The 24,677-nt window shown below is 45.6% G+C and overlaps 1 protein-coding gene across 6 annotated transcripts in view; it reads right to left on the bottom strand.

Annotated features, from left to right (window-relative positions):
* The window catches only part of VRK2 (VRK serine/threonine kinase 2), a 90,300-nt gene that overhangs the window by 2,275 nt on the left and 63,348 nt on the right, over nt 1–24,677 (bottom strand). For 3 of the 6 annotated variants that reach the window (XM_053246524.1, XM_053246550.1, XM_053246561.1), the window contains 4 exons: nt 14,252–14,310; nt 13,057–13,238; nt 4,437–4,604; nt 4,292–4,350 (listed from right to left, as the gene is read on the bottom strand). In XM_053246524.1, the coding sequence (XP_053102499.1) occupies nt 4,292–4,350; nt 4,437–4,604; nt 13,057–13,238; nt 14,252–14,310 (468 nt within the window). Of the gene's footprint in view, nt 1–4,291; nt 4,351–4,436; nt 4,605–10,805; nt 11,555–13,056; nt 13,239–14,251; nt 14,311–24,677 lie in introns of those variants that run through there. The other 3 variants (XM_053246541.1, XM_053246531.1, XM_053246571.1) reach the window with 2 other exon arrangements.

The raw sequence follows: 24,677 nt of genomic DNA, 5'->3' as shown, positions 1-24,677 counted from the left end.
GGGCTAACAATCCAAATTTGAATGTACAAACAGCCCTAGAGCACAGCAGCAGATCCACAACTCATGCACAGCATGGCAAATAAAATGCATATGTACGTTCAATTCAGTTCTTTATCATCATGATCCAAGACCAGAGAACAGAAAATGTGCCGTCAAGTTGGTGTCAACTCCTGGCGACCACTGCACTCTGTGCTTATCTTTGGTAGAATACAGGAGGGGTTTACCATTGCACTCATGGCACAGATTCAAAAACCAGCACGTTTTTTAGGAATTTGTTACAGATTTGACATCTACTTCATATATGTCCATTATGTAGGATTTATACAATTGCTGCCATTTTGCAGCTGGAAAGTATGGAAGCACAACAATACAATCACCCAAGATCTCTCTGGGACTGTGTGGAATGTGCTCCCTGTTGAAATAAGAGCCTCCCCATCACTGACAACTAAAAAAGTCCACCAAGGTTTCTTCCACTGTGATTTTAAATTGTTTTTAAGGTTTTGGTTTTTGTCTGAATTTGTTTTATGTTGCAACCCGCCCAGAGACAGAAGTTTGGGGAGATGGGAGAGAACTCCTAAGGAGCACGCACCGACTGCTTGCCACTTGCCCCTAAGCAACGGCACCCTCTTACAGAGCAATGGCATCTCTCCCAGACAGAATAAAGCTCCAGCATCTCTCTAGACAGTAACTGCTCCCCCCATCTGTGTTGCCAGCAAACTATGACCAGAGAACACACACATTGGGGCTATTCACATGGCTGTAGAAAATCGGGCTAGCCTCCGCTAGCCCGATTCTCTACAATCATGAGAACCACCGGGCTTGGCGGACCCGGGTTTTTTTTACCATGAGTAGCCACAGTGTGGCTCCACACTGCAGTTACTCACAAGTAGACCCCCAACGGAAGACTGAAAAGCAGGGGGTCTCCCCAGTATGCCCTGCGCACTCATGCAGGGCATACTGGTGCTTCCGGGGGCCGCGTGGCCCCCCGAACTCCCCAGCCCTGCTGGCTCCATCATGGAGTCGGCAATCACGTGGGCGGCCGATCAGGCTGCCCAGGGCTCCCGCCCTGATCGTCTATGGGGAGAGCGGGCTTAGCTCACTCTCCCCGCTTAGCTCCCCAACCCGGGTCTCGCTGATTGTGAGATCCAGCTCATTAAGTGCAAATATCTACTTGTTCTTTACTCTTAATAGTCACAAGATCCCCGCCACCCTGCCGTACACTATTTGTCAAATTGCACCAGGGCTGAGCCCAGGAGTCTAGTCCATATACTCCCTCAGAAGTCGAGGGCATACTTTGCCTTGACTTGCATGCTTAGCTTAGGGTTTAAAGGACAAGCTGAGCCTACAGCCTCTCTTCTTTCTAGGAAAAAATGACTATATTCTCATCCTCCATCCGTTTTCCCATTTCAACAGCCCACTTCACAAAAGAAATCTATATTTAAAAGCATGCCAAAAGGAAGCATAAGGAAAGATATTTTTATTTCCAGTGTAATTATCAAAGTTCTGCAGTTTATCAATAAACTGGAAACGCAATTGAAGATCTGAATTTTGCTTGTTCCTTTGTACCCTCCACCCCGCATTCTGCAGACATCTATCCTCAATTTCACTGGACTTGGAGAAGCAAGGGAAACTAACTAATGAGGATGTGCAGAACGTTCTGATGTTGAAATGTTTTGATGCAAAACAGGCTGTTTTGAGTGTTTCAAGCTCAAAACAAAACACCCTCTAAATAAAGGGCATGTTTCAAGCTTGGAACAAAACCCCATTTCGATCGAAACGTTTTTACATTGCAAGCACCATTTTGGAGGCCTGTTTTCTCCTTGCTGATTGGTTTTCTGGCACTAGCTTCCAATTGGCTTGGCTGGCTTATCAAACAAATCTGGAGAGGTCTGTCTACAGCTGCAACCAGCTTGTCTGGCAGCTACGCAGGAGCTGCCCCGAGACTCTGGAATACACTCCCTGTCAAGATGAGAGCCTCCCCATCTCTTGACAACTAAAAAAAAAAATCTTTTAAAAAAATCTTTTAAAATCTACCTTTTCACCCAAGGTTTTGAATTTAATTGTGGTTTTAGTTGTAAGGTTTTTATTTCTGTCTTTTAACTTTTTAATGTTGTGAGCCACCCAGAGATGGAAGTTTGGGGCAGCATACAAAATTGATAGAAAAATAAATAAAAAGTGTTGTCATGGGCAACCGTGCCCCAACTGGTAGGGAGGGAGGGGGAGATACAAAAGGGAGGTATTCTAAAATGTATTCAAAAGGGACTCATGGTCACTCATGCCCACTGCAAACACCACTGACAGATTACGCCAACCTCAAACCCAGATGTGCCACAGTCTGCCCATTTGTGCTGCTGACACACGCGTGCACTCCACCACCACGTCTAATGGTGAGATGGACTGGTGCCCTGAACCCATGTGTCAGGTTGTCAACCAGGGCCCAACACCAATCTGTGGCCATGGTGTTACTAGGCAAGCAGGGATGTTTGCTGGAGAAGAAAGGTGAGTTCTTCTCATGGTAAGAGTAGAACAGGGCTGCTCAACTTCGGCCCTCCTGTAGATGTTGGCCTACAACTCCCATAATCCCTGGCTACTGGTCATTGTGGCTGGGAATCATGGGAGTTGTAGTCCAAAACCAGCTGGCGGGGGGGGCTAGGTTGAGCAGGCGTGGTCTGGGAGCTTTGTTTCTTGTCAGACCATTAGTCCATCAGGCCATGACCGCTCTGTCTCTCTGTGATACGGATGGAAGGAAGGTTTGATTTTGTGGTTCTCATTAGCCCCGAGGAAGTATAAGATGCTTGCTGTGCTATTGCTTGCTGCTATAACTATGTAGTTTTGCTGGATCTCAGATTGATTGACAAAGCTGAACTTGGACTTGGCTGCCTGCCTGGAGTTGTGGTTTGGGTCCATTTGTGAAATATAGTTCTGGTGAGAAATGGACAGTGTCAGCTCAGCTCTTCCTCTCTCTGTAATATTTTATTGGCAATTGCTATGAGTTGAGCCCCATGTCTGGCTTTGAGACTCAGGACTGCTCAATTTCGGCCCTCCAGCTGTGTTTGGACTACAATTTCCATAATCCCCAACCAGAGTGGCCAATCGCCAGGGATTATGGGAGTTGCAGGCCAATGACTGCAGAAGGGGGTGAAGTTGAGGAGCCCTGGACTAACTTGTCCTTCATTCACTGCTCTGGTCTGCCCGGCAATCCGCATTTCAAGGATTGCTCAGTCAAATTGTGGCTGAAGACAATGTTCTAGTGGAGCTTATGGCTATACTGCCTGCCAAGGGTGCTGCTGTGGCAGCTGTTGCAATGCTGGGAAGTGATGTAAGGAGTCATAATTGTGTGTGGGAAAACAACTTGCGTCAATGCAGGCACTGTGGCTAGCAGTGGATTCTGGCCACTGGTAAAGCCCGCTCCAAGCTTCCAGTCGTGCTTAAATGCACTTAACCCCATTAGCTCTAGGGGTGTGGCATAGAACCGATTTTGGTGGTTCGGTTCAAATGTGAGCTGAATTCGAACTGGACTCCTAGTCCAGAAGCCAGTTTTATGGCTAGTTTAGATGAGCCACCAGAGCCAGTGGTAAGGTGCCCTCTCACCTCACAGGCTACCATTAGAAGTATTTTAAAAGCAGGTCCCATCCCCCCACACCTTGCTTGCAAAGGGGAATCCTCACCAGATTCCCCTTTGCAAGCATACCCCTCGAACTGCCGAACCAGTTCCAATCCGGTTCCATTCAAACAGGGGTCAGTTGGGTCTGAACTTGGACCGGCGCCCCTTTTGCGAGGGACCAGCCCAGTTAGAGTTCAAATAGAACCGGCTCCACACATTCCTAGTTAGCTCACTTAGGCATGAGACATACCAGTGGCTCACCCAACCATGACATTGATAACTGGTTTGCTTGCGCAACACGCAACTGGACCAGCACGTTACTGAATTTAAACATGACTGGATCGACATAAAAATGCTTACATGGTTCAGGCTTCTACCCAAGGCTCGTGTCCTGTGCACAGACTGGGCCCCAGTTATCAAGCTGAAAACGAATGACCCGGGCAAGACAAATCAGCGAGGCTGCCAACCTGCAGAAGATCTAGGAGGTTTGGAAGCAGCTACAGCCCAAGAAACACCAAAACTAAGTGATCCTACCAGAACAGATCCAAATATACGTAAAAAGGGCTGGTGCTGAGGTCCTCAGTAGCTGGCACCCTTTCAAAATGGAGGTGGGGAGGGGACGACAAGTCACTTTCTCGCTTCCAAACAACTTTATATTCAACATCTCCCCGTTCATGGAAAACTTACACTTCAGAGAGAGGAAGAGGAACCTTCGTTTTTCTGTCTCTGATCTGTACATAACCTTTCTGAGGGGAAAGAAAAAACTAGAGCTAGCAAAGGAAGGGTTTCAGAAAGCCACGTGCAATTTGACGCAACTCTAAAGCACACTCACCACTTCAGTCTGAAGAGGCTTGTTCAGGCCAGCCTGAATCCGCTGGTCTTGTGCTTGGCTGCTTTTTATCCCCACAGCGGCTTTTCGGCGATAGGCAAGTTCCTTGCTTTCCAGCTTGCTTTCCTTCACGTCTCTCACTTGCATCGGTGTTGGCTTTGGCAAAGCAGCCTGTTCAAAAGGTACAAGTGACCAAGGATTCAGTTTCTCAGGGGCCGCTGCTGCTGGAATGAGCATGGAAGCCTCAAGGCAGGCCTTGGGTGGCCCATGGCTGTTGCCCAAGAATGGAGCAGGGGCACTTTCTAGCCATGGCACCCCAAGAGGATGCCCACGCAAGGGAAGTGGCAACATTTACAAGGAGGTTAGAATGATATATAGGGCCTCTGTTGCTTGTGTATAAAATTATGTGTGGAATGGAGAGGGTGGACAGAGAGAAATCTTTCTCCCTCTCCCACAACACTAGAACCAGAGGTCACCCCACAAAACTGAAAGTTGGGAAATTTAGGATCTACAAGAGGAAGTACTTTTTAACACAGCACATAAATTAATCTATGGAATTCCTTGCCATGGGATGTGGTGATGGCCACCAGCTTGGATGGATTTAAAAGGGGCTTAGATAGATTCATGGAGGACAGGTCTATCAGTGGCTACTAGTCTGGTGGTTGTGGGCCACCTCCAGCCTCAGAGGCACAATGCCTCTCAATACCAGTTGCAGGGGAGCAACAGCAGGAGGGAGGGCATGCCTTCACCTCTTGCCTGTGGGCACTCCAGCGGCATCTGGTGGGCCACTGGGCTGCCTGATCCAGCAGGGCAGTTCTTATGTGCTAGTCACATGAGCACTGCAGTTGTGCTTCCCTAAGGCAACATATGACATACTGTTGAAAATGTTTCATGGATTCTTTCAGAACTGTAGATGAATGTTGTTAACCTTTACTGGATGTGAAACCAATAAGTCTCTGTCAATTAAACTGCTCTTACCTATATCTAAATAAGTTTTCCATTATTGCAATGATTCTAATTAATGTCAATGGCTGAAATGAGAAAATAATCATTTCTTGCTTTCGTGTGGCGATCCCTGGCAAGTTTCATCTCTTCTCTAGAGCTTGCTGATAGGCATGTGCTCAGTTGCTCCAAGAGGCCGTGCAGGTGCCCCACCATCACCATCCACCATCAGCAACTCTGCACCCATGTTAAATGTTTGGATTCACTGATTGCTTGAATCCATCACATTGGTGTGCTGTTCTTCCTGGGATGGTTTAATTTTTGAACTTAAAGCAGACAGGCCAAATGATTGGCCCAATCCCAGCCATTCTGGCATCAAGTACCCAATACAGGGGATGGTCTGGATAGTATGGTAAAAGGAAACAGCTTGAGGCATCAGAATAATTACAAGGCGTGGCCATCCCTCCCACCCCCAGGAGTAAAAGGTTCTAACGTCCTTCGATGGTGCTGTAGCAGATTATAGCCTTTGTCTCAGAGCAAAGCTCATGTGAGCAGAAGAGAGAATGCAGAATTATCCCTGCTGAGCTTTCTGGCAAAGGCTACCCCCTAAAACTCTTCTGTATTTCTGGTAGGTTCAAACATGGCTGCTGCCACCACCCCTGTTTTTCAACAGAGCTTGACCCTCCCTGGGTATGGGGTGGAATCCCAGGGAAACTCTATTTTGCTATTGGAAAAGTACACAAAAATCCTCCACGCGCAAGCTTTCACATGGTGAGAAAACTGGTAGTTGCTGAACATCTGAGGACCTGATTGCACTAGAGAAAGATCCCCTTTCAGAACCCCCTTTCTCCTGAGTTAAAAACCCCACTGGGAGAGGCTTATAAAAAGAAAAGAACAAAAAGAAAAACAGTTTCATTCAATTGCTACATACTGCCTCAGAGGGAAGCCCTGCCATCACCAATACAAAACTGATGCAATTCTTTATTGTATTGAATTTTCTATCGATATTGGAGACATTTTTCATTGGCATCATTTCTGATGAAAAATGCCCCAATAGAGCTTGCATCGCCTCGGTCCTCAGCTGATTATCAGTCCGATGCACATCCCTAAGAGTTACGTGCCCCAAGGTCATCTAGTGAGCTTCACTGGTGACATATGAATTTGAATGCAGGTCATGGGAAGCTGCCTTATACTGAGTCAGACCATTGGTCTATCTAGGTCAGTATTGTCTACACAGACTGGCAGTGGCGTCTCCAGGGTTTCAGGCACAGGAGTCTCTCTCAGCCCTGTCTTGGAGATGCTGCCAGAGAGGGAACTTGGAACCTTCTGCATGCAAAAAGCATGCTCTTCCCAGAGCAGCTGAAGCCCCATCCCCTAAGGGGACTATGTTACAGTGCTCACACATGTAATCTCCCATTCAAAAGCAAACCACTGTGGCCCCTGCTTAGCAAAAGGGACAGTACATGCTTGCTATGAGACCAGCTCTCCTCCCATAAATTTAGATTCCCAAAGAATGTGAGCACCCAATGCTCTATTCATGTATTCATAAGAACATATGTCTCCACGGTTCAAGTCCAATACATCATATTGCAACTTGTGTTAACAATCTGCCCTTAGCATTCTATTGACCTTTTCTAGTGGGTGTGAGCGAGTTCTCTAATGTCAATCACACAACCACACTCCTTATGTGAATGCACTCAGAACATCTAGCACAGGTAGGCAACCTTGGCTCTCCAGCTGTTGAACTATAACACACATCACCCCCAGCCACAGTTTATGGCTGGGGTTGATGGGAGTTTTAGTTCAACAACAGCTGGAAAGCCAAGGTTGGCTACCCCGATCTAGCAGGTCATAGAAAAATGAAGGTTAAGGACATAAAAGCTTTGCTGAAACAGACCAAAGTCCATCTAATGCAGCATCATGTTTCCCATGAATATACTTCCAGGAAGTCCACATGTAGGGCCCAAAGGCAATTGGTCCACCCCTCCAGTTTCAGCAGAAGTGACTGACAGACCTCCATGAATCTGCCTATCCCCCCTTTAAAGCCATCTAGACCAAGGATTCTCAACGTTGGGTCTCCAGATGTTATTGGATTTCAACTCCCATAATCCCCCGCCCCAGTGGCCTTTGGTTGGGGATTATGGGAGTTGAAGTCCAATAACATCTGGGGACCCAACACTGAGAATCCCTGATCTCGACTGTGTTCACCACCACCTTCCGCAGCAGCAAGATCTACTGACAGGCTAATTATGCTCTCCATGGAGAAGTCTTTCACTTGTTGTCACGTCATCGCTCAGCAAACTAATGTTACCATCAGAAATGCCCCTCTCCACAAACACAGTGCAATATCTAACGGGCAAAATGACTTTTATCAATAGCATTTGTCAGTCTAATCACATCCTTCCGTTCGTCTGCTTTGTCCTGGGAAGGTAAAGTATGAGGGCAGATAGAATGGGAATGAAGTATCTCCTTACTCGGGACCAGTATCTGCCTTTTTGCCAGTGCGCTGGCCTTGGAAGAACTACTTTTGAGCGACCAATATTGGTAAATACACCCAGCGTGGAACTGTTGACAGCTCCTAGTTAATCTGTATTGCAAACCCAGGATTATCTGGTCACGAAGCAATATATGGGAGATCATTTGTCCCACTTCTGCCTCAGAATCTATGAATAAGTGATTATCCCCTTCTTTGTATTCTGTAGAGGCAGTCCATTTCCACCGACACAATTGTTGCAGAATTGAGGGTGAAGTACAATGTTTTTCAAACTTGAAAGCAGTTGAAGCTTTTCACAGAAAATGGACTTTCCTGTCTTTATTCCCCATTTACCAGTGGTTCACATCATGTTATCTTTTAAAATACCCTTGAGTTAAAAACAGCTCAAAACTGAGATGATGCAAGTATGCATTTCATGCTAATGAAAGAGAATATTTGAAATTCCCCATGAAAATTCAGAGGATGATAGGGACTAGGATCAAGTCATCTGCAAACAGCACAGTTTTCTCTCTGACCTTGTTATTGGCCATTAAAAATATTTCTGCCTGTGTCTAAGGAACAGAAGCTGTGATAATTGACACTCCTCGCTCATGGACTTTAAATGGGGTTATGCACTTGCAAATAGCAAATACTGTGGCAGATCTTCATTTTCTTACAATCAAAGTTCAGCAACATCTTGCTTGACACCAATATCCAAGATAAGTTTTAAGCTAAATACAAGATGTAATAGATTTTGCACTTTCTGATGAAATGGAAGAGGGTAAAAGAGGAGCCTTGCTTTGCCCGACAGCATAGCAGATTTCCAGGGGAAACCTTTGGTGTTCACTGGGTAGCCCTTTTGTGCACTGAATATTGATCTTTACAGACATTAGAACGATGATCATTGTTCTTGATGCTTTGTGTTTACACGTTCTCTATTTAATGACCCTCTCTCTGCCACAGTTCTTGTTCTTCAGCAAAAGAAAGGCCACAAAGCAGGCATCATGAGTGCCCTCTTGCTAACTGGCACTTGATCTGGGGCAGAACTGGCAAGAGCACTAGACTTCTGGCTTTCTTCCAGTTTTGAGCAGTGCACTGACTGTTCTGCTGCACCTTCAAAATCACAGTGGCTAGAAGCTCCTATTGGCATGATAAACAATGAATGCATGCTGGTGCCGACCTCCACAACCAACTCACTCTTCCTGAGAAAATGACCCACACTGCCAAATGAGCTGCAACTGAGCACAGAACTGATTCCAAACCATGGAACTAGCTGCAAGAGTTCAGGGGGGGGGGGCTTTAGACATTTCTCACATATCATACACCCAACCCCCCACCCCACTGCACAGCAAGCTACCTTTGGAGCAAGGGGAGTTTCAAAAGCAGGAGGAGTCTGCTATTTAAAGTCAAAGATCACATTAGGCATGGCCAAGCGGGTCTTTAGATCTTTTGGGGCCAGAATAAAAAAAACTGAGCCACTAGCTCTGAATGCCCGTAGGTTGCCTTTCTTGAATAGCAGGAATTTGCCAAAGAAAGAAAGAAAGAAAGAAAGAAAGAAAGAAAGAAAGAAAGAAAGAAAGAAAGAAAGAAAGAAAGGAAAAAGACCACATTGAATTTGAATCGATTCAACTCAAAACTGCTTGCACAGAATGGGATTCCTTCGAATTGATTGCGATTTGGGAGAATTCAAACAGAATTCGAGCAAATTCAATTTGAGTTCAGGTAAATTCAAACAGAATATGTGCAAGTAGTTTCTAGTTGAATCGACTCAAATTCAATTCGAATTTGAATCAATTTGGTCAAATATTTTGCACATTGCTATTGACTAGCAGCTGCCATAGCCCTATTCACAAGTTACATCAAACACTCAGTCTGTATACAGTTATTCTCGTATTGGGTTGAATGCACTATCTGTATCCTGCATTTGAAAGGGCCTGTGCCCAAGTTCAGTTTTAACATGAAGGCCGCCACCGTCGTTCACACAAAAGACTCTCCACCCAAAGACAGGTGGAAAGCCAGTCTTGCAGTAGTGAGCATGAATTGTCCCCTTTGCTAAGCACTGTTTGCCTTGGTTTGCATTTAGATGGATGACTACATGTGACCATTGTCTGCTGTAAGCTGTTCTCCTTAGGAGATAGGGCCATAGCTCAGTGGCATCTCCAGGTAAGATTGGGAAAGACTCATGCTTGAAATGGTGGAGAGTTTCTGCCAGCCGTTGTAGACAATACTGAGCTAGATGGACCAATGGTCTGACTTGTAGAAGGTGATGTCCTGCGTTGCTATGCGTGCATAGATCTGAATGCAGGTACAGCATACTGTCTGAAGAGGGCTCATGCTCTATGGCAAAACACTCTTGAAACTGAAGTATGCTCAGTTTGCAATAAGGCATGAATCCACAGTTTTTTAACAGGTCAAAAGTTCTAGTTAGGCCCAAGCTCTTGAGACACTTAATGTAGCTCTGGGAGAGGAGAGCTAGTCTTGTGGTAGCAAGCATGACTTGTCCCCTTAGCTAAGCAGGGTCTGCCTTGGTTGCATATGAATGGGAGACTAGAAGTGTGAGTACAGTAAGATATTCCCCTTAGGGGATGGAGCCAATCTGGGAAGAGCATCTAGGCTCCAAGTTCCTTCCCTGGCCTCTCCAAGATAAGGCTGAGAGAGATTCGTGTCTGCAACTTTGGAGAAGCCGCTGCCAGTCTGAAGACAATACTGAGCTGGATAGACCAATGGTCTTACTCAGTATATGGCAGCTTCCTATGTTCCTATTAATTATTTTATTATTATTATTAATGTTCATCACTCCAACTTTAAATAGCCAATGGCTAGTTCTTAAATCCACATTTCTAGTGCAGGTGTGGAGAGGCGAGTGTCAAAATCAGTAATGGAGAAAGTGGATGCATTTTTTTTTAGAACTGTTTATATATACTTCAATTAAGTTTCGGAAAATCTACAAATTGCAGAAACAAGAGGAGCTGCTAAAATTAGCATCGATTAAACAGTGACCACAACAGCAAGCAAACCACTATCAAAGAAATGGCTTTTTTGCTTTGTTGTAAAAGGGATAAAAAACCCAAAGTCTATAAAAATTCTGGGGGAAAAAAGTCTTGGTAATTACCAAGATCAAAATCCAGTGGCTTTTTATTAAACATGAACTTTTGTTCTCCTTTTCCGCACAACGTAAATAGTGCTGACAATTGGGTTTGCAAAGGCACTCACTACAATAAAATGTAATTGTATCATGAGAGAAAGGTGACAATCGGGAGATCATGAAAAAATTACATATTCTCACTGGTAGTTAATTAGCCATGCAAAAGCCCCTCAAACGGAGATTCTCTTCTATTAGGAATGATTACTATGCAGACCTACAGATGTCAATACCAGAGTCATTCAAATACTTCTTTCGCTACTAATTGAAGGTTGTAAAGCTCTGGTGCCAAGGTTTGGCTTCCAAAGAGCTAATTTATGACTAGGCGGCTATTTTATGTCTTCAGTTGCAGCAGCTACAAAACTTGGCAAATCAGAACCATCTGTGCACCAAGATTTGAATCGCCGTTCATCTCTCAGCCGATCCGTCACATTCATTTGCATCCGGCATTTTTTGGCTCACCGACACTCGCAACGGTCCAAAGTTCACTAGGAATATTAAAAATGAATGGCGTCTTGACCTTGCTTTATTGAACACGCATCAGCAAAGAGTTCGGGCTTCTCCCTAGGATGGGAGACAGCCATGACTGACATTTCTGATGGGATCCAGTAAGTGCTATTGATTACAGAACACGAAGTAGTAGTAGTTGTTTTTTTTTTTTTTTTTTTAAATCTAAATAAAACAAAACATTAAAAAAATATTTTAAAAGCACATTTGAAAAAACAAACTAACTAACTATGGCGCCAAGATTTGGGAGGTGGACAATGGGTGGCATGTTGGTGCTGCCCGTGTGAACTTCACAAAGCACTGAAATCCAAGAACTGCATAAAAAGCAGCTTTTAGGAGGCAAGAGCAAAATATGACAAAAGTTGTTTGGGGGAAAAGAAAAAAATGAATGCAACTCTGCTTTCAATCTGCTTTCTAAGGAAAAGGTTAGCATTCAGGAACATAGGGAGCTGCCATATACTGAGTCAGACCATTGGTCTATCTAGCTCAGTATTGTCTTCACAGACTGGCAGCGGCTTCTCCAAGGTTGCAGGCCGGAATCTCTCTCAGCCCTATCTTGGAGAAACCAGGGAGGGAACTTGAAACCTTCTGCTCTTCCCAGAGCAGCTCCATCCCCTGAGGGGAATATCTTCCAGTGCTCACACATCAAGTCTCCCATTCAGATGCAACCAGAGCAGACCCTGCTTAGCTAAGGGGACAGGTCACGCTTGCTACCACAAGACCAGCTCTCCTCTAGACTGGCAGCACTGGCCCCTGTGCTACTGGCAAACTAACTCCTAGACCTTCCCCATTATAAAGAAAGCACACAAATCTATACATGTCTAACATTTTGAGGCAAAAGGCTGCACGTCAAAAGGACTTATGGCATTTCCCCCCTCCTTAAGGGTCGACATCAACATTTGAGCAAATTCAGGGGAAAAGGAATTAAGAAATGCAATGAAACTGACAGAGAACAGCTGTTAGTGTAATGTCTTCAATCACCAGCTCCTTCCTTGTATGGAAAAGGGGTGGGGACGGAGACACCACTTTCACATACTGCAACCAGTTACTTTCATTCAATCCGTGAAGCTTAAGGAATGGTAACATTACTTGCAGTTCTTTTTAAAAATAAAATTATTTCGCTGACAATTAACTTACAAAAATAAATAAAAATTAGAAATACATCCCTCCACCCAAGAGTCACTTTCTCTGAAAGAGATTTAAATAAAATAAAATCTGAAATAGATGTTGATGTTATCAAAAAGCAGCTCAGATTCCACGCAAGGAAACGTGGGCAGTTGAAGCTGCACCCTCACCGCTGCAGCTGTTGCATAACAGTGTTATTCTGCTCAGTCTTAAAATTGTGCAAACACCATTACGCAAGGCGAAGCTCACTATTTTTGCACAACTTTACAACAGAGCAGAAAAGTGCTATTCAACAACACCGCCAGCGGCGTTTACACAGACGCAGCAGCGCGGATGACTCCAGCTACCCGGATTTCCCTGCGCAGTACGTGAGGCACTATTTCTTACAACTTGTATATCGTCTCCTATTGATCCAGCCTTGACTATTTACTTACTTTCCTCTGGTTCGCAGCATATTCACGCGGAGTGCTTTGGGCAGCAGTAAAAGCCAGTGGGCCATGGTAACGGATTCCTCTGCGTTCTAGGCTACTCAAGAGGATCTCCTTCAGCACATCGTATTTCGGTTCTTCACTGTATGGCAAATCACGCACGTTTTCCAAGAATGTGGCTATTTCACCTGTAGAACACAAACTTCAATTGGACAGCGATCAGGAGTTTCCAGACTTTTATTGCGTCAAGTGAATTTATGTTTGCAGTAAGCATTTTCATGGGAGGCATGGGTTTTCTGCCTTATGTTGCTTTGACCAGGAGGCCGTTGGCTATGTCATGGTCTTGTCTCATTGCCTTTCAATGGCCAATGGGTGCTGAAGCAGAGCTGCTGAGTCAATCCCCAAACTGGCAATTCTGAATCAATTAAGTAATGTGAATTAGGCACCTACCCAAAAAGCCAACTAATAATCATTTCTGGGGAAGAGTCAAGGCCCATAGTACAGGCAGAGGTAGGGGATAGGCATGGCAACCTATAAGCAAGTCCAGGAACATGCAGCTCTCAAGCAGCACGTAGGAGCAATTCCTCTCTTTCTAGCTATGTTGGAACAGGCCCGGTAAGAACTGAAATCTTTATGCCTGTATGGCTTAAAAGAAAATAAAACCCTACAATCTGGAGTCAACATCATTGCCACTAACCTAATATTTAACTCCCATCCACGCTACACTATCACTGGTATGTCATGATCAATCCTACTGTGATGACATACAATACTATTTCATGGTTCAGATTCAGAGATGGTATGCACTGGGGAAATGACTTGCCTAGCGAGCAAGAGGTTGCCGGTTGGAATCCCCACTGGTATGTTTCCCAGACCATGGGAAACACCTCTATCGAGCAGCAGCGATACAGGAAAATGCTGAAAGGCATCATCTCATACTGCATGGGAGATGGCAATGGTAAACCCCTCCTGTATTCTACCAACGAAAACCACAGGGCTCTGGTGTCGCCAGGTGCAATGGTGCCACTTTGCTACTGTGTGCCAATGAAGACCAAATGAGGGGTGAAAGGTATCTGTGTGGTTTTCCTGACAAATGACAGCTTCAGGGAGCAATTCAGGTCACCGTTGGCCATAAGTGTCTCCCCCGCCCTTCTGAGTTTTGTGTGCAAAGCAGAAACACGCTGCATGAGATTACACTTACCACAGTCTATCCCTGAAGGAGCACACCTTGTCACTGAATCTGGGAGTTCGTCCAGGAGCCTGAAACAATAAGAATGCAGCACACTGAGGTGGGGAGGGGAGGCAGAGGAAGCCACTCTCTTTTTGGAAGACTCGGTTTCAAAAGAGAAAGGGGAGACCTCCCGAGCAGCTAACCAATCGCCCCATGTTCTCTACCCACAAATCTTAACCCTTTGGAGTGAGCAGCTCTAAGCATGGAAGGCGCCTGAGCAGAGTTATGGCCAAGGAAATATCTCCACTCTCAAGAGGTCTTGCCAAGTGCTCTGTAGTTTTATGGGAGGAAGGCATTCCCCTGGGATAAATTTACCTTCGCTACTCTCACTCCAAAGATTATTAATGGTTGCCTTCTTAAAAGTTCAGCACAGTTCGTCTGCCTGCTTCTTGCTGCCTGCAACTCGATTCTTCGCATGAATGAGACAGGTACCCCTACTACTGCTGAGTGTAAAACTGCACCAGGTTATTTGCCCTATTTAGAGAGGGGATGAATTTCTAGGACAAGATTTATTGATTGATTTATTAAACTTCTACACTGCCCAAACATTTGTCTCTGGGCGGTCAACACAAAACAATTAAAACACATATAAAAAGTTAAAACAACGCAACAATTTAAAATCAGCCGTAAAGTTAAAAACAGACAGTTCTAAAAAGCTGGGAAAGCTCGGGGGAAAAGATGAGTTTTCAGAATTATTATTTTTAATTGCCAGAGATGAAGAAGTGAAGAAGATGCTCTCTTAGATACCCAGGGCTTAAGCCGTTGAGGGCTTTATAACTAGCACTTTGTATTTTGCCCAGAAGCCTATTGGAAATAAGAAACCTATTTTGAACCCCTTTTACTTTAATTTCATTCATTTTCAAAAGGCTATGCCCTGCCTCTCTGAACAAGCAACTCAGAGTCACTTACAAAAATCGAATAGAATAAAACCCAGCTCAGCCATCTCAAATGGCCAACACGAGGAAGAAGAAAACATTCCAACAGTGAATCCACATCAGACTAAGCCAGAAGCCTTTGTAAACAGCCAGGATCTGACTGGGCATCAAACGTATAAAGTCCTGTGTGTGCACCTCCTAGGTAAGCTAGGGTGCATCACTGCAAAGATGGTGCCCATATGTCAATGGCAACTTTTCTGTAACGTTTCAAAATGCATGTCCAGGAATTGTCAATTGCCTCAAGTTCCCAGATAGGGGTTTACTGCATGCTTTCAAACCCATGGGTGCATTTAAATAGCTTAGGTCCAGGGTATTTAAGAGAACGCCTTCTTCGTTATGAGCCTGGCCGCCCATTGAGATAACCCGGAGAGGTCCGTCTGCAATTGCCACTGGCTCTTCTGGTGATTACTCAAAGACAGGCCTTCTCCATTGCTGCCCCGAGGCTTTGAAATGCACTCCCTATTGAAATAAGTGCCTGCCAATCTCTGACGACTTTTTAAAAAAGGGTTTAAGACACATTTGTTCATCCAGGCTTTTAACTAGACGCATAGATTTTAACTATTGTTTTAAAATTTTAAGTTGTTTTAATGTTTTGATTTGTGCTGTTTTACTATAAACCACCCAGAGACACAGGGTTTGGGGCAGTACATCAATATGTTAATAAATAAAATGTATTAATAATAAATAAAATGTAAACGTAAAATTAAAATTTAAAGTGTCACCAAAAGATACAGGGCTGGATCCTATTCCTAAGTGTCTCTTCCGTGGAGGAAGGCACTTCCACTTGTACAAGGGAGGGGGCAAATTTCACCCAGTTCCCTCTGCATCCCATAGCACCCTGGCTCTGGAGAACTCCCAGCCTCCTAAATTTGATTGGGGGACACAGAGGGCTGCTGTGATGAGGAGAAGGGGCAGAGAACTGCTTGCAGGACCTCTTTTGACTTGTGTTCCTTAGAATCCAACCGACTGTCCCCTCCCTGTTCTTCAGTTGTTTCCACCCATGCTCTGCTCCTTGCCTGTGTTTCTCTGTGGCATTTCCCCACTAATAACACAGTACAACCTACCCCCAGCTTGAATACAATGTAATTTTTTTTTTTTTTTAAGTACAGTAAATATATGCTGGGACCATGGCGATCCACCTTCTGCTATGAAGTCCCAAGTGGCATTTACCTTTTGACATGAGATTCTGTAGAATTTCACACATCCGATTTAAAGATTCCAAGTTTGAGTCCCCAATAATTTTCTTGCCCACTTGTTTAATGAGACGACAGAAGAGTCGGTTCACAGTGGTGCCAACACCTCATTATGTCGGGGGGGGGGACCCAACTAGCCCACTTTTGCCCTTGGGGAGACTCAGACCCCCGCCAACCCAGAGAGGAGAGCTGGTCTTGTGGAAGCAAGCATGACTTGTCCCCATAGCTGAGCAGGGTCTGCCCTGGTTGTATTTGAATGGGAGACCATATTTGAGCACTGTAAGATATTCCCCTCAGGGGATGGAGCCGCTCTGGGAAGAGCAGAAGGTTTCAAGTTTCCCCTCTGGCTTCTCCAAGATAGGGCTGAGAGATTCCTGCCTGCAAACTTGGAGAAGCTGCTGCCAGTTTGTGTAAACAATACTGAGCTAGATAGACCAATGGTCTGACTCAGTATATGGCAGCTTCCTTTGTTCCATGTGTAACCCCAGGGCTGCTAATGCTGTGCTGTCTGACTCCCTGGGAATATGCCGTCTTCAGTTGCTTTTCAACCTTACAATTTGAGGATTTCAAGGGGAGGGTGACATTTCAGCACTAGAGGCTGGTTCTTGTAGCAAGCATTCCTGTCTCGGCTTCCATTTTCTGGAAAATTGTAGCTTGGGAGTCCCAGCCCACCAGAACACCTGCTCATAGAAGAGAGATGACAGCGGAATCAAGAGGCAGGTGATCCTAGGTCTCAACCTGTGGACCTCCAGATGCTGCTGAACTACAACTCCCATCATCCTCAGCCACAGTAAGTTGTGGCCAAGAATGATGGGAGCTGTAGTTCAGCAACATCTGGAGGTCCACAGGTTGGGAACCCCTGACCTTGTCTATGAGTGGCATGCACCCATGTAAACACACAGAAAGTGCATGATGCTGCACATTTGGTAGGTCACCAGAAGCTAATCTTGAGATTGTGCATTTTCGTTGTACATGAGATCCGAATCTACCTGTCCCTGTGTGATATCATTTAAGCCTCAAGGTCAGGTTTTGTGACTCATTCCCTAAAACACCAGAAGCTGTCCGGAAAACCTTCCCTGAGCTAGTATCTGAACCTGGTCATCATACTCCGCATCCTCTTAGCTAATGGATCATGGGCAGTTGCCCAAATTCAATTTGCTGAATCCTCCACACTTAAGCCTCTCTCATGGGGCTGCCAATGTGACAACTTTCCTGGTTGACTGTTAATTATTATGCTTTTATTATTGTTTTCTTCTCCTTGCACCCGGTGGTTCTTTGCAAATCCAAGGCAATGCTCAGAGGTCACATTTTTACAGTGCACTGGCGTTTTTCTCTATGAAGTTTTGGGGAAAGTCCAAAACACAATTTCTCTTTCAAGCAAGTTCTTGGAAGATGGAGCAGCACACAGGAGTGAGAAACAGTTGGCAAGACAAGGTCAGTCAGCCCAGCAAAACCTTGGAGGGACTGCATTTCCATGCCTGGCCATTTCTCACACCTTTGAATTTCTCATAACAGAAAGCAGTTAATACATGGGATTCTCTGCCACAGGAAATGGTGACAGCTACCAGCTTGGAAGGCTTTAAATAGGACTTAGAAACATGCATGGAGGACAGGTCTATCAGTTAATACTAATTCTGATGGTGATAGGCTAGGCCTGCTCAGCTTTGGCCCTCCTGCATATGTTGGCCTACAATTCCCATAATCCCTGGTTATTGGCCACTATGGCTAAGGATTATGAGAGTTGTAGTCCAAAAACAGTTTGGGGGGCCCAAAGTTGAGCAGGCCTGGCTTATAGCTGGATGCCTCCAAATACCAGTTGCAGGGGGAACAATGGCAAGAGAGAGGGCATGCCTTCAACTCCTGGTTGTATGGCTTCCCAAGGTACCTGGTGGACCACTGAGGGAAACAGGGCACTGGACTAGATAGGCCTTGGGCCCAAACCAGCAGGGCTGTTCTTGGTGGGTCCACAAGGACCAGAGAGAGGAGCTAAACTGTAGGAGATCTTGAGTTTTGGTCATATTCAAGGCCAAACTCAGTGGAGACCCAGGTCTGGGAACCTGACTTTCCAAACATTAGAAAGCATATGCATGTGGGGAGGGAGGAGTGATTTGGGAGAGTGAAGCCTTGTATGGTGGAGGGATGCTTAACCCTTCCCATCTCCTCACTCAACAATCTGCCATGGCTCGATTTGGGAGGGAAATGGCTTGTGGAGCAAAGTGCCAAGCATTAAAACTGATCTAAGTTTACCCTTTTAAAGACAAAAAAAATATGGCACCAAATAAATTTCTTCAGGGATGTTTTCCATAAGTGGGATGAACACAGATGCTATCTGAGAGGAGTAGCAGCTCAGTGGTAGAGCATGTGTTTTACATGGAGAAGGTCCCAGGTTCAATCCCTGACATCTCTGGGGAAGACCCTGCCTAACGTTTGAAGGTAGGGGTATCTGGAACCAACTCTCTGATGAAGACCTTAAAATGGATGAATAGTCCGACTCACCCAGGATTGCCTAAAGTCCCCAACAGTCTCAAGCAGAGGCCTTTCCCACCCACCCCTTCTGCCCAATAACCCTTTAACTGGAGATATCAAGAAGCAAACACAGGTTGTTTGATAAGCAAAGCAATGCTCTGATCCTCCTTCCCTTGAGAGAGAGAGAAATGAGCACAAATATCCCAAGGGACAGAGAAATGTTCTATCAACACAATAAAAATGAACTAGAACACATCTCAAAAGGTGAGAACAGTCAACGCACAACTACACAGAGCTTCCACATGCTTAATCAGACCATTTGCCCATCATTGTCGGCTCTGACCAGCAACAGTTCTCCCAGCCTCCGGGAGAGATTTTTCTCAGTCCTGTTACCCGAGATTTTTAAACTCGAGTTGACTGGGATTGAGCATGGGGTCTTCTAGACAGAACACATGTGCTCCATCACAGAGCTGGAGCCCTGCATAAGAATGAAAGAACAACCTCCTGGATCAGGCCCAAGGCCCATCTAGTCCAGTATCCTGTTTTGCACAGTGGCCCACCAGATGCCTCTGAGAAGCCCACAGGCAAGAGGTGAGAGCATGCCCTCCCTCCTGCTCTTACTCCCCTGTAACTGGTACTTAGAGGCATCCTGCTCTCTGACTAGTAGCCGTTGGTAGACCTCTCCTCCATGAAGTTATCCAAACCCCTCTTAAAGCCATCCAGCTTGTTGGCAGTCACCAAATCTCATGGCAGAGAATTCCACAAGTGGATTATGCGTTATGTGAAAAGGTAGTTCTGTTTGTTGATCCTAGATTTCCTGGCAATCAATTTCATGGGATGACCCCTGGTTCTAGTGTTATGTGAGAGGGAGAAGAATTCCTCTCTATCCACTTTCTCCACACCATGCATGATTGTATAGACCTCTATCATGTCTCCCTGCAGTCTTTTTTCTAAACTAAAAAGCCCCAAGTGTTATAGCCTTGCCTCATAAGGAAGGTGCTCTAGGCCCCTGATCATCTTGGTTGCCCACTTCTGCACCTCTGACTGCCAGCAGGGCGAGTACAATGGAATCAAGAACTGCATATGGTTTGTCTATCTTGATTTTGACAGGAATCTTGGGATAGAGGAATTGGACCCCTAAGCGGTTAACGCTTGACTGCAGAATTAAAAAAGAATTAATTAATTAATGGCGGGTTAAATTGATTGAATGTTGGATTGCACAAGGGGTAGTTTTTGGGGAACTTTAATGATCAGAAGTTCTGAAAGGGAAATATTAAACAATACTGTACGAAGTCAACATTTACAGATGCAATCTGTATTATCCGCAGCCTGCAGGCTAACCTCCCTCTCTCTGCAGAGAGCCAGTGCCAAACTGAACGTGCAGATTGATTTCTGCAGATCAGCCATCCCTATTGTGTACCTCTGTTGTGACTTGCCCTACTTAAAAGTTTGCTGCCTTCGCCACTTCCAACTCAGCGTAGCTGATGAGCAGCATTTCAAGGAATTGGCTCTATGGAGCCACACCAGCAAGAGCAAAGGAGAGATAAAATGTTGCTAATTACAGGATGCATGCTTCGAGGACGTGAAGCAGAGGGTCCCAATATTTATCTTTCACATTTATGAACCACCTTTCTGCGAGCATCCAAAGAGATGAACAAAACCACAATAAAGTGTTCTTTTAAAAATCACTCAGGACAGTGAAGCAAGGTTTAGGTAAATCCCACCACAAACCACCCCTTATAACAGGGCTGGACAACTTCAGCGCTCCAGCTGAAATTGGATTACCACTCCCACCACCTGATCATTGGCCAGGGCAGCAGAGGGTGATGGGAGTGATCGTCCAACAAAAGCTGGAAGGCCGGAGTTGTGCAGCCCTGGCTTAGACAGTTCAACCATCATTTTATGCAATGTTCTGCAAATACTGGTCCCCATCATAGGAACATAGGAAGCTGCCATATATGGAGTCAGACCACTGGTCCATCCAGCTCAGGATTGTCTGCCCAAACTGCCAGCGGCTTCTCCAAGGCTGCAGGTAGCAGCCCTATCTTGGAGATGCTGCCAGGGAGGGAACCTGGAACCTTCTGCATGCAGCTGCTCTTCAAAGAGCAGCCCCGTCCCCTAGGGGGAATATCTCCCAGTGTTCACATGTAGTCTCCCATTCAAATGCAAACCAGGGTGGACCCTGCTAAGCAAAGGGGACAATTCATCCTTACTACCACAAGACCAGCTCTCCTCCCTCAAGCTAAGGTGGGCTATGCGGAGTGGCTCTGAAACTAGTCAGTCACAATGAACTCCAAGTTCAATTGCTTCCAACAGATTTCACCACATCTACTAACTTCAGCTCAGTCAGGGCCATTCTGCTGCAGCACCCAGAACGCAAGACTCTCTGGCTCTGGAGGTCTGCTGAACCGCCACTCTGCCAACGTCCCTTCACCGCTTCTGTTTTGTTCCAGCAAGCTTTAAAACCTGTCTGCTGCATAGCTAAGGCCCGGAATTCCCAACCGTTTAACACAAATGTTACTCTATTATTTATTTTATTGAGCACATTTCTCGCACATTTATTTCACACCCTATGCAAATCTCTGGGTGGTTCACAATCTAAAACACAACAATTAAAATGTTAACACATTTAGGACAATTTAAAATATAGATAAAAGCTCCAAAACTCAAAACACAAAAGCATGATCAAACAGGTATGTTTTCAGATCTTTCTTTAAATTTCCACAGAAGGGGGGGTGGGGGTCTAATTTTGTTAGGAAGCGCATTCCAAAGTCCTGGGGCAACCCGAACAAAGGCGGTTTTGTCACCACCAACCGTCTTATCTGGAGTCATGATGTTTTACACATGACTAGGACTTCCTACTACTCCCAAGTAGTCCCATTGGAGACACTGGATGTCCCCCAATTTTTTCAGGCCACAGAACCACAATAATTTAACAGTTCATTCTGGCGTGTGTATGTGTGCGTGCGTGCAGCGATGACCCCCACGTCCTCAGCATGGTACCACATGTGACTGAAAGCGAGTTCTCAACTCAGAAAAATGAACACTTCAGACCCCACACTAATAAGGATCCATACTTCCACAGCTCGGTTCTACAAGGACACTCTGCGACCAACCTAAAGGCAATCTGGGAGCTGGTCAAGGGCCTTCTGCGGGCCAGTCTCCCACCACCATCACATTTTTTGCTTGGTTTCTTGTCAGCTGACCTGGGCACACACTTCTTGGATACACGCAAGACCATGATCTGCTGTCATAGGGACATAGGAAGCTACCGTATACTGAGTCAGACCATTGGTCCATCTAGCTCAGTCTTGTCTTCACAGACTGGCAGTGGCTTCTCCAAGGTTGCAGGCAGGAATCTCTCCCAGCCCTATCTTGGAGAAGCCAGGGAGGGAACTTGGAACCTTCTGCTCTTCCCAGAGCGGCTTCATCCCCTGAGGGGAATATCTTACAGTGCTCACACATCAAGTCTCCCATTCATATGCAACCAGGGCAGACCCTACTTAGCTAAGGGGACAAGTCATGCTTGCTACCACAAGACCAGCTCTCCTCTTCATCAGCTTGGCTTGTCCATCCAAGCCAAACACAAATGACAGTGCTTCCCTTTGTGAATGTGGTTGCATCTCTGGGGGTATGTCTGGCTTGTTGCTTACCCCTGCTAACTTGGCAAAGAGGCACCTTTTAGCATGGTGATTCTCTTTATTTAGCAGGGGGAGAGTAACTGGCCCTATCCACCCCCAGAACAGTACCTCCAGTGACTGTGGCTGGTGTCTATCTTATGTTTCTTTTTAGATTGTGAGCCCTTTGGGGACATGGATCCATTTTTTTTATCTATCTATGTAAACCACTTTGGAAACTTTCGTTGAAAATCAGTATATAAATATTTGATGTTGTTGTTGTGCCTCACAATGGCTACAGAGGCCAACCCCTTGCTCAGGAGATCCTCCGGCAGCTGTACACTGGGGGGAAAGTCACCCACCATCACCATTTTCTGATGGCAAGTTCAGATGAACACATCCCTGCACATACAATGACTTCAGGGCATCTGCCCTGAAGTCACTGGTGAATGTGCTGATGCGCTCTTGGCAAATCCTTCAACCGTGCGAGAGGGACGCTAATCTGAATCACCCCTCTACACATGCTCCAGCAGAGTTTTGGAGTGCAAGAAGAGGAGTGATTCAACTGAAGCAGCCTCACGCGTTGTTCCATGGCTGTACACACTGCTGCACAACTTGCAGTCCTCCTTATCTTTGTTGCAGTTCTCCTCCAGCTTGCCTCCCAAAGTCAACATCGCCTGTTAGTGGGTAGGATGTTTATGCATCACAGCACCATCATATTTTCAAACTGTACTTCTTTGGCTTGCTTGGAATGTGTTCCCAGAAGGAACAGTGTCTCAGAAACCTAATGGCTGCCCATCAACAGTTAGGTCAGACCTAGGAATGTAGCACTGCTACTGCTGCACAAGGTCCAGATACCTCTAATGGTGCTGGCTTGGCAATTATTCTCCTCTCCTGGCATGCAGCTTTGTCATCGAACCTTACTTATGATGTCCTCAAGTCAAACTATCTCAGCTGCACTGTGGCACAGAAGTAGAATGGCCCCAGATTTCCACGTTCTATCCCAGTGGTCCCATAAGAACAACCCTGCTGGATCAGGCCCAAGGCCCATCTAGTCCAGCACCCTGTTTCACACATTGGCCCACCCGATGCCTCTGAAAATCCCACAGGCAAGAGGTTAGGGCATGCCCTCTCTCCTGCCCTTGGTCCCCTGCCCCTGATATTTAGAGGCATCTTGCTTTGGAGACTGGAGGTGGCCTATGGTGGGCCAGTGACGGGCTGGTTTTAGACCACCTTTTGCCATTTCTGTTTGTCATGTAACCCATTTTCTTGGTACCATCACTGGCAAGTGAGTGAGGTTCATCAGACTGCTCAGTACTGTACATCTCACCTCTACATCTTCATCTGGAACCAATCTCCAACCCCCAACCCCTTCTGGACGGTATCCCACTAGGAGAAATGGGAAAAGACCAGAGATGTACTATGGATGGTGGATCCACTGGTGCCAGGCTTACTGAAGCTGACATGTCGTGGTGGTTGCTTCCATTGTGATCCTTTAACGTTGTTCTGCTGGCTAAAACTCCTGCTTCTGCATGGTCAGATATTTCCACATGCTTTACTTGTTCCAAACAGTAGTTCTGACATTATGGGAGAGATTGGTTTCGTCTGCCTTAACGCAAGAGCACAGAACTCTGCTGTGCCTCAGAATGGTTTTGAGACACTGTCATCAAGGGAAAGAAAACAGAAGTTTCCAAAGAGAAAGAGGGTGTTCTCCCCCACCCCAACTGACTTATAATGGGAATGGGATAGAAACCCCATATATTTCTGGGGTACTTTTCTACCCTGTGTCATATTTTTATTAATACAGTAAGGTAAATATCACAACTGGTGAGAGGCCATATGTGTGGATATATCATGAGCTGGAGTGCAGGTAAGAGAATGACAAGAAGAATCTGGGAGTGCAGTGGTTTGCTTGTTTACACACCTTTAGGCAGCTAGAGGTGGGAATCCAACCCAAAATCTGGATGAGGGTTAATAGGCAGAAAGGTTCACGAAGACGACGAAAGTGTTATCTTAAATACCTATTCCAAACCTTTAGCTCAGGTATTCCACAGAGAGTTTTAGAGAATGTGTGAGTATGTGTCACTGGCTTACATTCAGACTAATTTACTCATGGGTCTCAGAGGAGAAATGGTCTTGTGGTAGCAAGCATGACCTGTCCCCTTAGCTAAGCAGGATCCACCCT

The sequence above is a fragment of the Hemicordylus capensis genome, chromosome 1 (genome assembly GCF_027244095.1).
Source record: "Hemicordylus capensis ecotype Gifberg chromosome 1, rHemCap1.1.pri, whole genome shotgun sequence".
NCBI lineage: Eukaryota > Metazoa > Chordata > Lepidosauria > Squamata > Cordylidae > Hemicordylus > Hemicordylus capensis.
The sequence above is the reverse complement of the archived record's forward strand: the minus strand, read 5'-3'. Positions and strand labels throughout refer to the sequence as shown.